This window comes from Chaetura pelagica, unplaced genomic scaffold (assembly GCF_000747805.2).
Source record: "Chaetura pelagica isolate M959 unplaced genomic scaffold, ChaPel_1.0 scaffold189, whole genome shotgun sequence".
NCBI lineage: Eukaryota > Metazoa > Chordata > Aves > Apodiformes > Apodidae > Chaetura > Chaetura pelagica.
Window position 1 is genome coordinate 4,196,622 of NW_009970716.1, and position 14,567 is coordinate 4,211,188.

At 37.8% G+C, this 14,567-nt stretch overlaps 1 protein-coding gene across 1 annotated transcript in view; it reads right to left on the reverse strand.

The window, feature by feature from the left end:
- The window catches only part of NWD2 (NACHT and WD repeat domain containing 2), a 46,583-nt gene that overhangs the window by 15,689 nt on the left and 16,327 nt on the right, over positions 1 to 14,567 (reverse strand). The window contains exons 2-3 of the mRNA XM_010006157.1: positions 11,704 to 11,792; positions 7,583 to 7,699 (exon numbers count right to left, since the gene is read on the reverse strand). Of these exons, the coding sequence (XP_010004459.1) occupies positions 7,583 to 7,699; positions 11,704 to 11,792 (206 nt within the window). The remainder of the gene's footprint in view (positions 1 to 7,582; positions 7,700 to 11,703; positions 11,793 to 14,567) is intronic.

A 14,567-nucleotide genomic window follows, 5' to 3' on the forward strand; every position in this document is an offset into this window, starting at 1 on the left:
ATGCATTGTACTGTAGGAACAAAAAGATCCAGATATGTAAAAAGCATTTCCTTCCTCAATTTACCATATTTAGTCTTCAATTCCAGGGTGATTTAAGGACATGCCTAATATTGCACATTGCTAATATTCTTTTAAAACCCTACTGGAATCTCAATTTTATAATGCTAAGTCTTTTTAGATAGTTCCTTAATGCTGAAATTAACAGACTATCAATAATTTGAGAGGGATAATGTAAATTATGATGTCTGTTCAGAGTAGGTAGAAAATGTTTTTACTGTTCTTTGGACCAGATTATTTTAATGATGGGTGGGGAGATTCCCTTTGGTTTGTATAAACCAAATGATATTTAACTGAGCAAACCGCTCATTTCCATTTCTCCCTTTCATTTTTCAATTTCTTAGGACGTAGTCATGCAAGAACAGCAGTTCAGGCAGAGACTGTGTGATGCTGCCGAGATGGAAAAGAATAGCCAAGTATTATAACTTGCAGGGCATGTTTGAAGAGAAGTGCAGAGAAGCCTGCCAGTTCTCTCATCTGTACCAAGGCGTAATCAACAACAGGTTAGTGCTGGATTATTTTTTAGGGAACCCTGATAAACTTATCCTGCAAACAATCCCTATAGACTAACGACACCCTAAATAGCTCAAGGCCTAAAGTTATGTCGAGCACTGTAATTGGATTCCTAAATTAGCAGTCCAACTCCCTAGTGCCTCCTTGCTGTTAACAGAGAAACAGTCATTCAAAAGACAATTTAGATATTACTGGAGGTACCTGTATCTTTCTATCAGTTGCTAAAGGTGTAGAGAATAGATGAATCCTGTTTATGATCAGTACTAGTTATGGGATGACAATATAACCTTTTCTGTCACTCCACCACCCTGTCTGTATTGACATCTCTTACGAATTTACTAGGAAACATAAGCCATGAAAATGTGGAGGTTCCAGTGATGCACTGAACGTATTTTGTCTTTGGTATTGTTATGCAATGTGGTGTTTAAGCAGTTCACAATATACTGCATTTCAGCCTCCTCATGTAGATTTCGGAGAGAATGAGAATAATTTCTGCATAAACTTTGTACCCACAGAAATAGTACTTTTCTTGTCACAAATAAAGCTTGATAAATTATTCTGTAGAGCAAAAATAGCATGATATGTATTTACCCACAGCAAAAGCTATAAGTTTTTTAATGATCATGTATAATGGCACTGATTGCAAAAAAACCCAACCAACCAAAAAAGCCTAACAAAAAAGGCAAACAACTCCCCTCTCCTTTAATTGCATCAAGTGTTGCTAGAGCTCAGGCAGTAGGTAAGAAGGAACTGTACATTCCCAAAGACAGTGTCACAGGAAATTTTTTTTTTTAGGCCTTCTTCCTCCTTTGTGTTTATGTCTTGATTTGGATTTAGTTGTTTCATATCTGAAGAAAAGCCTAGGACTTCCAACTTAAGCACTGCACTAATTAAAAAACCGAATTTCATTCCCTCTCCATCTGATATCACAACGTAGGCAAAAAGCACCATAAAGAAACACTTTCTAAAATATATCTGCCAGTTAATTCTGAATAGTCCAATTTAATCTCAGATCTCTGAATTAAAATGCAGTAATTGAAAAGTAAGTAAAATACCCAGCTGAATGAAGTAGCACACTTTATAGAACTTTCTCAAGAAATGGGAAGTTGCTGAAAGCCTGCAATGGCAAAGTCAGTTTTAAATTATGTTACCAAAAATTAAAACTAATTATGCTTGTTGGAATAGAATAATTGTCCATTTCTGATGTAAGTTACATAAACCACATCTCACTAAGGTACAACAGAGCAAAAAACTAATGTGCATAAAGAGATTTCTATAGTTTTCCCAGTCTAGTAACTGAGAGAGCTATTACTCTGGTATGTACTTGGAAAACCTGGAATAAATATTGAAGTAATTGGCTCAATGCAACCTCTTTGCTGTTTTGTTCTGTTTAAAATTTCTGGTTTGTCTTGATCTGGAAAGCACAAACAATCCAGGAGGTTCCTAGAGTGCGTAGATGACAACTTCCTTTTCCAGGCAATTGAGGAATGAAAAAAGAGAGGTGCTATGCTGGACCTTGCTCTCACCAACAAGGAAAGGCTGGTGATTGATGTTAAGCTCAAGGTTTTGGTTTTAGCGATCATGAAATGGTGGAGTTCAAGATCCTTAGGACAACAAGGAGGGCTCACAGTAAGCTTCCTACTCTTGACCTTAAGAGGGAAGATTTCAGCCTCTTCAGGGAACTGCTTGAGAGAATGTCATGGGACAACATCTTTGAGGGAAGAGGGGCCCATGAAAGCTGATTGATATTTAAGGATCACCTTCTCCAGGCCCAAGAGCGATGCATCCCAACAGACAAAGTCAGGTTAAAACTCCAGGAGACTGGTGTGAATGAGCAAATGGCTACTAGAAAAGCTCAAACTTAAGAAGGAAGCATACAGAGGGTGGAACCTAGGGCAGATACCCTGGGAGGATTACAGAGAGGTTGTCCGAGCAGCTGGGGATCAGGTTAGGAGAACCAACTCCCATATGGAATTAAATCTCACCAAGAATGCAAAGAGCAGTAAGAAAAGCCTCTATAGGTATGTTGAGGATAAAAGGACAACCAAGGATACTGTAGGTTCTCTTCTGAAGGAAACAGGAGACCAAGCTATACAGAATATTGAGAAGGCTGAGGTTCTCAATGACTTCATTGCATCATTCTTCTCTGGCAAGTGATCCAGCCTCATTGGAAAGAAAGGCTGGTGATTGATGTTAAGCTCAAGGTTTTGGTTTTAGCGATCATGAAATGGTGGAGTTCAAGATCCTTAGGACAACAAGGAGGGCTCACAGTAAGCTTACTACTCTTGACCTTAAGAGGGAAGATTTCAGCCTCTTCAGGGAACTGCTTGAGAGAATGTCATGGGACAACATCTTTGAGGGAAGAGGGGCCCATGAAAGCTGATTGATATTTAAGGATCACCTTCTCCAGGCCCAAGAGCGATGCATCCCAACAGACAAAGTCAGGTTAAAACTCCAGGAGACTGGTGTGAATGAGCAAATGGCTACTAGAAAAGCTCAAACTTAAGAAGGAAGCATACAGAGGGTGGAACCTAGGGCAGATACCCTGGGAGGATTACAGAGAGGTTGTCCGAGCAGCTGGGGATCAGGTTAGGAGAACCAACTCCCATATGGAATTAAATCTCACCAAGAATGCAAAGAGCAGTAAGAAAAGCCTCTATAGGTATGTTGAGGATAAAAGGACAACCAAGGATACTGTAGGTTCTCTTCTGAAGGAAACAGGAGACCAAGCTATACAGAATATTGAGAAGGCTGAGGTTCTCAATGACTTCATTGCATCATTCTTCTCTGGCAAGTGATCCAGCCTCATTGGAAACACTACAGCAAGTGAAAGCAGGGACTGGGAGAACAAAGCACCCCTTGCGGCAGGAGAACAGGTTTCTGACCGTCTAAAGAACCAGAAGGTGCACAAGTCTATGGGACCTGATGGGGTCCATCCATGGGTTCTGAGGGAGCTGGTGGATGCAGCTGTCCATCGTATTTGAGAGGTCATGGCAGTCTGGTGATGTTCCTGCTAGTTGGAAAAAAGGGAACATAGCCCCTTTTTTTTAAAAAGGGGAAAAAGGAAGACCTGGGGAACTACAGACTGGTCAGTCTCACCTCTGTGCCTGGCAAGGTCATGGAGCAGATCCTTCTGGAAAATCTGCTAAGGCACAGAGAAAATAAGGAGGTGACTGGTGACAGCCAACATGGCTTCACTAAGGGCAAGTCATGCCTGACCAGCCTGGTGACAAGGCTACAGAGACGGTGGATAATGGCAGAGCAACTGATTTCATCTATGTGGATTTGTGCAAGGCTTTTGACACTGTCCCACATGACATCCTGGTCTCCAAACTGACAAGGCATGGATCTCACACATGGACCACTTGGTGGATAAGTAATTGGCTGGATGGCTGTACCCAGAGAGTTGTGGTCAATGCCTCAGTGTCCAAGCGGAGGCAGGTGACGAGTCGTGTTCTTCAGGGTCCGTACTGGGACCAGTGCTGTTCAATATCGTTGTTGGAGACATGGACTGTATCCTCAGCAAGTTTGCTCATCACACCATGCTGTGAGGAGTAACTGACACCCTAAAGGGAAGAGAGGCCATCCTTGACAGGCTGGAGAGGTGGGCCAATGCCAACCTCTTCAAGTTTAACAAGGCCAAGTGCAAGGTTCTGCACCTGGGTCAGCAGAACCCCAGGCACAAACACAGGCTGGAGGGAGAACGGCTGGAGAGCACTCCTGAGGAAAAGGACTTGGGGGTGGTAGTAGATGAGAAGCTTAACATGAGCCACCAGTGTGTGCTGGAGCCCAGAGAGCCATGAGATAGATGGGGCTATTCAGCCTGGAGAAGAGAAGGCTCTAGGGAGACCTTACAGTGAACTTCCAGTACCTGAAGGGGGCCTACAGGAAAGCTGGGGAGGGGCTTTTCCCCAGAGAGGGAATTGAAAGGACAAGGTGTAAGGGTTTTAAACTGAAAGAGGGGAGATTTAGGTTAGACATTAGGAAGAAATTCTTCCCCATGAGGGTAGTAAGGTGCTGGAATAGCATACCCAGGAGAGGTTGTCGATGGTCCCTCCCTGGAGGTGTTTAAGGCCAGGTTGCATAAGTCTTTGTGTGTGGTCTAGTGTGTGGTGTCCTTGCTCGTAGTAGGGAGACTGGAACCTGATAATCTTTAAGGTCCCTTCCAATCGTAACCATTCTGTGATTCTATGATTTCTTTCCTTAGTAACATATCAGAAAAGCAGTTCTTAACAGCTTCAAAATTCTGAGCTGCTAAAATACGCAGCAGCATTTCATGATGAGGTTTCTTTCACTCTCAGAGATTTTAGAACACCCCACGCCTAAATACATTTGGTGTTGCTACTGGAAAAACACCATGCCTTTCTGTTCCAACTCTGTTTTTTTCACCAAAGGGAAGATAAAAAGTAGAAAAATAAACGTAGAAAACTAAATTTAGTCACATAAGATGGAAGCTACCCAAGTTCTCTAGAGGTCAGGGCCAGTGTATGCTTTTGAAAAACAGTGTCATGACAGCATCAAACCCAGGATGCCCTTTGTCCCCCAGGGCTCTGAAGCTAAATAACAGTGAGGCAAGCAGGTGAACGAAACAGAATTGGCAAGATGGTTGTAAAGGTGTGATAAAAGTACAGAATAACACATGGTGCAGTTTGCTCTTTGTCTAATCTTTGGCAAGAAGAGAAGTCATCTCCAGCCTTCAAAGAGGCAGTGTTTTGTATCCCTTCTGTCCCCATGAAATTCTGTGGTTTTAGTTTGCTAAATCTTTAAAATTCTTCCCTTAAAAAAGTAATAATCAAGGACTTGCTGTTTTTCTGAACTCCTCCCTGCCTTATTTTGATGTCTGAGAATCACTGTTCACTTAGCTACATTTAGGTATAGAGGAGACATCTACCTCTTCTGAATTATTTTCTTAGCAAACATAGTATAGGGAATTTGGAATAGCAAAAATTAATTTCCATTGAAGTCTAACATCAAAACATGGATTAATAAGTTGGAATTAAAGCTGTCAAAGGAGAGTGACAGGTGTTCTTTGATGTCTGAGTGACAAGCATTTCCACCACCCCCACTACCCTTCCAGTTGCAATAAACAAGTGTCTATGAAAAGGACAATTGGTATATCAGTAGTAAACAGAAGCAGTGTTTTTTTACTTTTAAGACCAATCCTTGAAAAGCATTTTAATAAATAATTGTAATAAAGATATTTAATAGCAAAATTCTTATAATTTAGTGAAACTTACACTAACAATTAGGATAATAATTGACAAAAGTAGTTAAGTAGTATTAGGCATGTTTACTCGAGAACATTCAGTCTGACAGACACGGAATAAGTCTGTCTGCTCTGGCACTTTTACAGCACTAGAATGAAACTGGAACTGAATTTAGCTAATGTAGGAAGGATATTTATATTTTTCTCTGCAAGTACTTTGTCTTGAAATTATGTCTTATTAAACAGAAATTAAGAGTTTTGTACAGACTTATTTAACTTGAGACTTATTCTAATATCTCTGCAGTCCTACAACTGTGCATAGAAAAGTAATTCTCATATATCCTCCACTCACTTCTCAAAAATATGGAACCTCAAGACAGCTCATAAAGAAATATGTTTTGGAATAATGTAAATATTTACCTTTTAGAGACGTATTCTTGATGATATCAAATACTACTCATTTTGGCTGGTTTTGTACTTTCACTGAAGTCTCCCTTGCACATATTGTTTCTCATACACAAAAAAAGCCCACATTCTTCCCAAATTATTTTGCCTTTTGTTCTGATGCTTTAATAGATGCTGTTAGGGATGCAGTATATACTGCTGAATAGCCAATGTCTTTAGAGATTCTCCATCTAGATCTGCCCAGAAAGGTATATTCTTCATAGATAAAAAAGGATATGCTACTCTTTAAGCAGCTGAGAAAAGGCATTTATCAAAAGCAATATATTTTTTGTCTATGCACTGGAAAATAATACCGAATATTACCATGCAATAAACTGGTCTTTAAATATTTTTCAAGTTAACTACATTAATTTTAAAACATGCTACAAATCTTTCAAAGCACAGAAGACAGAGAAAAAAGTACAGTACTGTAAATTGTGTATTTAATATAAATTCAGTAACAGCAGAATCTTTTCCACATGATTCATTGGAAGGGGGAAGAACATACCTGGCAGGACTTAATATATATAGCTTACACAATTTTTCAGAACCCTACACAGTTTTTGGCATGACTTCATAAACTCATACTGCTTCAGTATGTAAAAGCTGTGAAGGATAGCTGACGATTGTTGAACTTGATGTAAAACAACAGGACAACAGGTTCATCTACAGAAAACCACCTCTCTGACATGAAAATAAATATATAAAGCTTTATAAACCACTCTTGTAAATGTGGTTCAGTCACTCCTTAGACCTAACAGGAAAAGCCAGTGAGGATCTCTTTTTTTTTGCCAGCTTTACTGATGCCTGAAGAACCCTAAAAGCAATGCTTATTCTGGCAACAGTAAATAGAAGACAAAAAGAGTCACAGCCTCCTCAGGTTTTCGCTGACCTACAGTCTTTTCACACTCTAGTACCTGGCATCCTAACTTGTCCTGGGTTTATAACACAAAACATCTGTATCAAAATACAGATCAGAGCAGATAGTTATTCGCTGCCAATGTGCTTCTGTAAGCAACTCCTTCTAGGTCAGCCAATAATGCATTTGTGAAAAGTGGCAAGAATTAATTAATTGCAGCTATCTGTTCTAATAGTAGTACAGTCGTACCTTGTGGCTTCTAAAAACATCTTGCCATGGGGACTCGTAAGACAACCTTCTTTCTTCTCCACTAATACTAAACAATCACTGTTAACCTACAGTACTATATAGGGAAATATCTGGATGCAGCATAGCAAATGTACAGCAAAGAGTAACAAATACTTTAGAAAGCAGAAATTAATACATTTGTTACTGAATCATACATGTTAGGATAGCTAACGTTATATTTGTGTTGTAAAGTAAAACATTATTTTTATACCCACAACGAAACATGGACCTGCAGAACTTTTCAAGCAATCTTCTAAGAGCTTCATACGAGTCTTCTGCAGCTCAGGACTGTCCCATTCGTCTGCTTCAACTCCCCAGTATAAGTCTATGACCTGGAAAATGGGAATGCAACATTGCTACTTTATCATATGCCCTTTCTACCAAATTAAAAATTACTTTTGTCAACATTTTGTGTACTGCTAAGCATTGCTCTCTGGTGCAGTAAAAGGCAACAAAGTCTATATCCAGTCCTTACACAGACTGGCAGGGTTTCCTGATGTAAATGAAAACCCGAGTCTCTTATTTTCCCTCTCAGATAGTCCCTCCTGGGACAGTCTCTCATTTCATATTCTTTTTTTTTTTTTTGGCAGACATTAGCATGACAAGATCTTGATTTGATGTAGTCTTTATTTGCTACTGAATTGCATATAATAGATAAGTAAGAATAACGACAAAAGCATTGATAAAATCCAGGCTCCATGGAAATTAATGAGAGTTTTGCTGCAGATCACAGTTGAGAACATGACTTGACAGACACTGCATGTCACTTGTATCCACAGGATTATCAACTCATGCTGTGCACAAGGCTCAAAAGGAAGAATATGTGCAGTTCTGTAATATCATACTTCCTTTGTTAGCTGGTCTCTGTTACTTTGGAAGCAGAGATTGTATAGATATGCAATGGCAGACAGTTTGCTGTCCAGCCTTTCATCTGTAGCTACAGACTCAGTTTTGTGATGCTAATTAGTTGCAAACAAACTCCTGGAAGAAACTGGAATATGAATGTTAAATTTATTTGAAGAAATTTAATGATGAAATTTGATTCCACTACACATTTTAACTAAAAAGCTGAATTCTTACTGTGGAAAATGGAATTTAAAAGAATGGGAATCATGCATCTGCATTTCTTCTGGAATAAACCTTACAGTATATGCTACTACTCTCTCATTTAACCTACTACTGATTCTCAATGTCATGGAAGTACCTTGAACAAAAAGAAGTCTAAGTGGATAGTTTAAAAAGTAATCAAAATTGTATTAGAACATTAATATATTCTAATATTCTTTATTGTAATATTCTTTGGACTCTGGAAGCACTCTGCTGTCTTCCTAAGAAACAGAATCACAATAATAACTGTTGATCATAAGATCAGTCTGATGACATAAGAACTAATAATGAGTTGATATAAAAGTAAAATTCACCAGTTTACAGCTGGTTTATCTCCTTGGAAAATTTCTCAGAACATTTAATGCCAAGGCTTAAAACCTAATTCTAGAAGTATTTATGCCCATGTTTAGTTTCACTACCAACAGCTGCATTGGTTATTTCTGCCAGAATTGTTTAGGATGCATGTCAGTGTTTGCTGGAGTAGGCACACTGCTGCCAAATATGAAAGGTAATCTACTGTCTGACTGATGATGAGTGAAATAGCCCAATGTATAGAATGCATTGTAGCTTACATTACCAATAAAATACACATATCTTTATTTTTTGCAGAAAGTATGTTCCAAAATTTTGCCAGAACAAGCGTCTCTGCTTTACAAAACTGTGTCTGAAACAGCCTTCCTATTTTCCTCATTTGCACTGATTATTTCTCTGTCATTATCTCTCAGTTTCCTAGGGAAAAAGTGTTCCCTTTTTCCTCTCTCCCTTCTGTTATTTATCTATGTGACTTCATTACTGAACTTCACATTGTATTCAGCTGACTGATTACTTGAATGGTGTATGATAGAGCTTAAGTATTCTAGTCATAAAATTAGAGCATCTTAGCATACAATGAAAAATATTTTAATTATTGGTTGAATTAATATATTGTGCTGCATCTGAAACATAAAAGCAATTTCTATTTTAATTAACTGTTCAGAAATCATGCTAGTTCTGTAAAAATGAAGAGGAAATCCTCTGGAATACCAGATACTGTAGGGATTCAGTAGGCATCTTCCATGTGTTGTAATGTTAGAGATTATTTTATGGGGTAACACAGCTTTGGCACACACTATCTTAACATGTTATGATTTTGTCCTGCAAGAGGAAGTATTTGAGCCAACAAGAAACCAAGAATTTAAAAATTAGGGGCTTATTGGTTATTCTTTATGATAATTAAAATAAATTGGATTTGCAAAATTAAAGAAACAGAAAAAGAAGGCAACTGTGTCTGATGCTGAAGTATGTTTTTACTTATACTTGGAAAAACTGTGTGACAAACACCTACTCTGAGTTTCAGAAAGGTGGCCAGAGTGAGATGACAACCAGTGCTTTGTGTGTGAGCTACTTGCACACTATGGCCTGAAACTGGTGTAGGTCAGTTCCATACTAGTCACCTAACAAAGACTTTTCATTCATAAATCAGTGTTTCTGCTATGTACAGGAAAATATAAATTTATCCTTGTATCTTAAAAGTATAAAATATTTTCTTGATACAAATGCACTAAAAACTGTGTCATCTTGATTTTGCATGCTAACTTAATGTTAAGAAACTCAGTGCATCAAGAACAGAAGAAGTTTTTATAAAGTCTATCTCAGAGGCTGCTCCAAAATACTTTACTACTGTCCCTTGGTAATTTTTTGTACAAGATTTCCTATTGTGATAGACTTCCAGCTGTTCTCAGAAATGTGTTAAAGGAGCTGTCTCTCATGTCACATAAGGATGTTCCCTCTGTTGAAACTATTTAATAAAATAATTTGCTTCCATGAATATAAAGTAGAGTGTACTTAATTATTCCTCCTTTGGAGACTACATTACAATCCACTTGAATACGTTTCCTCTCACAAAAAATTCAGTGGATTATGATCTACTTGGAAGAGACATTATCCTCCTGTCATTGACATGTCTTCTCAAATATGACTGAGAAATAAAGAGTTTATATTTTCCACTAATATCACATAATTGTAACAGGAGAAAAAAGCTTTATTATTTCAATATCTTTTGCAATTCCTTTCATGTACCACTGCAGCTGGGACTTCCCAATCAGCTGATGAGCTAAGACCTTCAGATGAAATTATTTTATGCCCATAATCAAAAAATCACTCTGGAATTGACTACAACGCAGATTCAGCAACTCCACTGTGACTCAGGAAATTAAACCCAAATATCCTAATTTAAGAAGCTGTTATTTTGATTAAAAACCAGCTGCATATGCATCAAGAAAAATATGCTGGGAGGAACAGGATGTTCCATAAAGGGCATTAGCTGTTTCCAAGTAAGCTACACACTGGACTGATAAGTTTTTGGGGTCACTAAGATTGAAGGTTTATACTAGTATGTGAGGAAGGCCTGAGGATGTAGAACCAGAATTCTGGTAAAATTGAACTACATTTGCACAGTATCACACACTGTATTTGTTCCTCTTTGCAGAGAGCCAGTTTCAGGCCTGCTGACATATATGGGACTTTGCTGGACTATAAATCAGTATTTACCTAATTGACAAGTACCAGTGACTTTAACTGTGAAGCCAATCTTGTGTGTTTTAAGTCAAATGCAACCATACTCATTACCGATTGGCTCTTACCAAAGATGAAACATGAGAACACGAACTAACTGATGCAATGGGGACTTGACAATTGACACTGAAGGAAGCAAATTCCATAGTATGTAATCACAATAGAAATGTTCCACACTTGATTAATTTTGGTAATCAGTTTCAGTATTCACCTGGTTAAACTATTCTTCACATTACAGTGGAAGACAACTTAGAGTAGATATAACACTTGTGTGAATATACAGATGGTGATACTTCAGTGACGATTACATGAAATTAAAGAAAAGGTTGCATTAACTTAAGTATGATTTCTAGAAGTACAACATGGTAATTTCTTCTTAAATACTTTAAATATCTAACATGGAGCTGGTTTTATTATATTTTTAATGTGAAAGGCATCGGTTTGTTGCCATGTTGCTTTTACCACCAGTGCACTGTTGCATTGTAAAACCATGGGATTTTTTCATCTATTCAGAATTCACCTCAAAACTGCCTGTAAAATAATTTAAGCATGACTGACACCTGAAATACATTTTTTGCAATTTTCTGTTTTACCAATGAGATTTTTAAATGTGATCTATTCTAAACAGCGTTAATTTCAAGAAAAAGTAATGCAAAATTCAACACAACAAACCTACCTGAAATTCCAGCCCATAGTTTTCCCTGCAGAATTCTCTCAGCTTAGGATACACATGCTCTCTTAGGGCGTTCCTTTCTGCTATTGTATCTGTGTTGGGCAAAAAGATGTTATTAACAATATTAATATGAACACTGCTCTTTTAGTCAGAGATACAGATTTATTACGCAAAAAAGATCCCTTGTAACACACACACAAACCTAATGAAAATAAAGTGCTGGGATTTAATTGGAAAACATTTATGTATTTGTATGTGCAACAATAGGCTTCATACCCATCTTAATATTTCAATATATTTTAATTCCATGCAGCTAAATTAATTCTGTAATTCAGCAATCAGAATTTCTTTATCAGTTTGACTTCTATTTAATTTTTAGGAAGTGGAATTTCACTAAACAGAAACACCAAGGAAAAAAGAGCTACACCAAAGATGACACAGATCTGTACTTAGAAATAAAACAATAACATGGATTAATGGCATTGTGACAAACACTATCACTTTCTTCACCATCTTTTTAATCTGATAGTATCTTAAAAGGAAGAAAGCTGTTAATACCTTTATCTATGGTAGCTTTTGGTCCAGGTGACTCCTACTATCATACTAACGGCACAGTTCTGACATCACATTATTCTCATCGCACAAAATGAAATCTTTTGATAACCAAGTACAGTATACCAATGATGCCAATATTATCAAGTTCTGTTTGTCTACATTAATCTGGACACATTTTTATAAAACATATCACTTGAGATATACAGAGTCAAATTTGAAATCTTGCATAGATAATAAATTATACTGTATCTCCCAGCAAGACTAAGATACGCAATATATTTTGCTAGGTCTAAACTGTGACCAGTGTTGACTGAGATAAGATATTTTCAAAAATCAGACCAAACTGTTTTAAACTGCTACATCTGAGCCCCACATGATGAAAAATAAAGTGTTGACTTATGAATGATTGAAAACCTCTACAGCAGTTAAAGCGATATTTGTATAACTGTACTGAAAGAAAACAAAGGGTTAGAACTGATTTCACAATCCCATTGTTGTAAACCAGAGATACGTGCACAAATATAATGATTTTTTGTTTATCAGAGCCTCAGCTGATACATGTAAGTCTGTTCATAGAATCATGGTCACAGATTTATATTCCTTCTTATTTTGACAATTCTCAGACAGTGTGAAATCCATCATTTAACCATTACACCAAAATGTAACTGAATGGCACTGAAAGGGCTGCAGCAGGAGTGGGCACCCCAAATCAGGAGGATGGGGAGGAAACTGAGAGGCCTCTGAGATGGTCATGGGTCAACAGCACATAGCCTACAAGAAGAGACTGAGGGATGTGGGCTTGTTAAGTTTGACAAAGAGTGTAAGGGGGACCTAACCACCTACAAGTACTTCTAAGACACTTATAAAGATGGTAGATCCAAGCTCTTTGTGGAATTGTCAGACAGTACAACAAAGGCAAAGACAATGTATTACAGCTTGGAAAATTTGGGTTGGACATTAGGAGAGGCTCCTCTGTTCGTGAACTCTAGACGAATTAATGATTGACCAAGCTCCTGTTGGCAGTGCTTCAACTGGGAGGTAAACCAGATAGATGACTTTCTGAGTTCCCCCTGCAACAAGCAGTGATCCTGTTTGTCAGAAAAACCTGCAGATTTATCTTAGTCCTCCAGCTCCTTCCACAGTGCCTGGAAGACTTTTGCTACTGCTTGGGCCAGTGGGAGTAAAACTGTAGAGTAAAACAGCTGGTGCCTAGGATCCAGTGTCCATGCCATATGTATTCCAAGGAATTCCACTTTGGATTGGGCTCAATCATCATACATATCTGGGGTGCATTAGGTGAGATCCTGGAGTTGTCTTCTCATTTTTCATCCAAAAGGAACCCAGTTCACACACACCAAGACTGCTCTTGATGTGAATCACAATATATTAGATAACGATGATCAAGATATTCACCTCAGCAAGGTACTCCAGATCTGAACACAGAGGGACTCTACAAATATTTAGGAAGAATGCTCTCAACCCAAAGCTGTCCAAGTTAGTACATGAGGAGTAGAGGGACAGATGAGTTTCTCCTTCCTTGGGATCTATAGTCATTAATTATCTCTCATACTTTAGTGCCTAAGTCAACCTTTTCTTGCAGAATGCAGTACACAGCTAACAAGGCTAATTAGCCAGAGAGTTGCACTGTGCCAATGCAGCAGTATTATTTTGGCTCCAAGCGACTTTCCTCAGTGCCACCTTGGAGTCACTGTACTGCATGGTGGTGTTGTACCTTGTGTTAAAAGCTACCTGTGTACTTCTTTGCCTTTTTTTTTTTTTTTAAATTTTTACCTTCACAATAACTGAGGACTGTAGATCAGCCAGTGACAGAAGACTAGATATTTTATATTATTTGCCTTAACAAATTAATTTTCATATGCAAGTCTATGAAAACATATAGCATCATATCTTCACAATTGAGTAGAATAATCTCCGTTGAAAACCATCTTACTTCTGATTTACTGAGCTAAGACAAAATTATTCTTGCCTCTAAACTGAAATTAATGATGGCTACAGCTTTATTGTTAAGGAAGCAATTATTCCCAGTCACTTTTGCAGTTACTTAAATGATCAATGTGACAGTGGACAGAAAACTCTTACTAGGAAACTAAAATAGACAAAGTTGCAGGAACAAAAAAATATTTGGAAAAGGGCAGAAGTTAAGAGCAAAAATAATTGAATGATAAATGGAAAATATGTTGTCTGGGGTATACAACACATAAAACCATATTCTGCTGCATTCCAGTTATATTCACAGTAGTTGAACTGCAGAATCCCACAGGCTCTAATTTTAGAACATGGTGCTGTTTCCT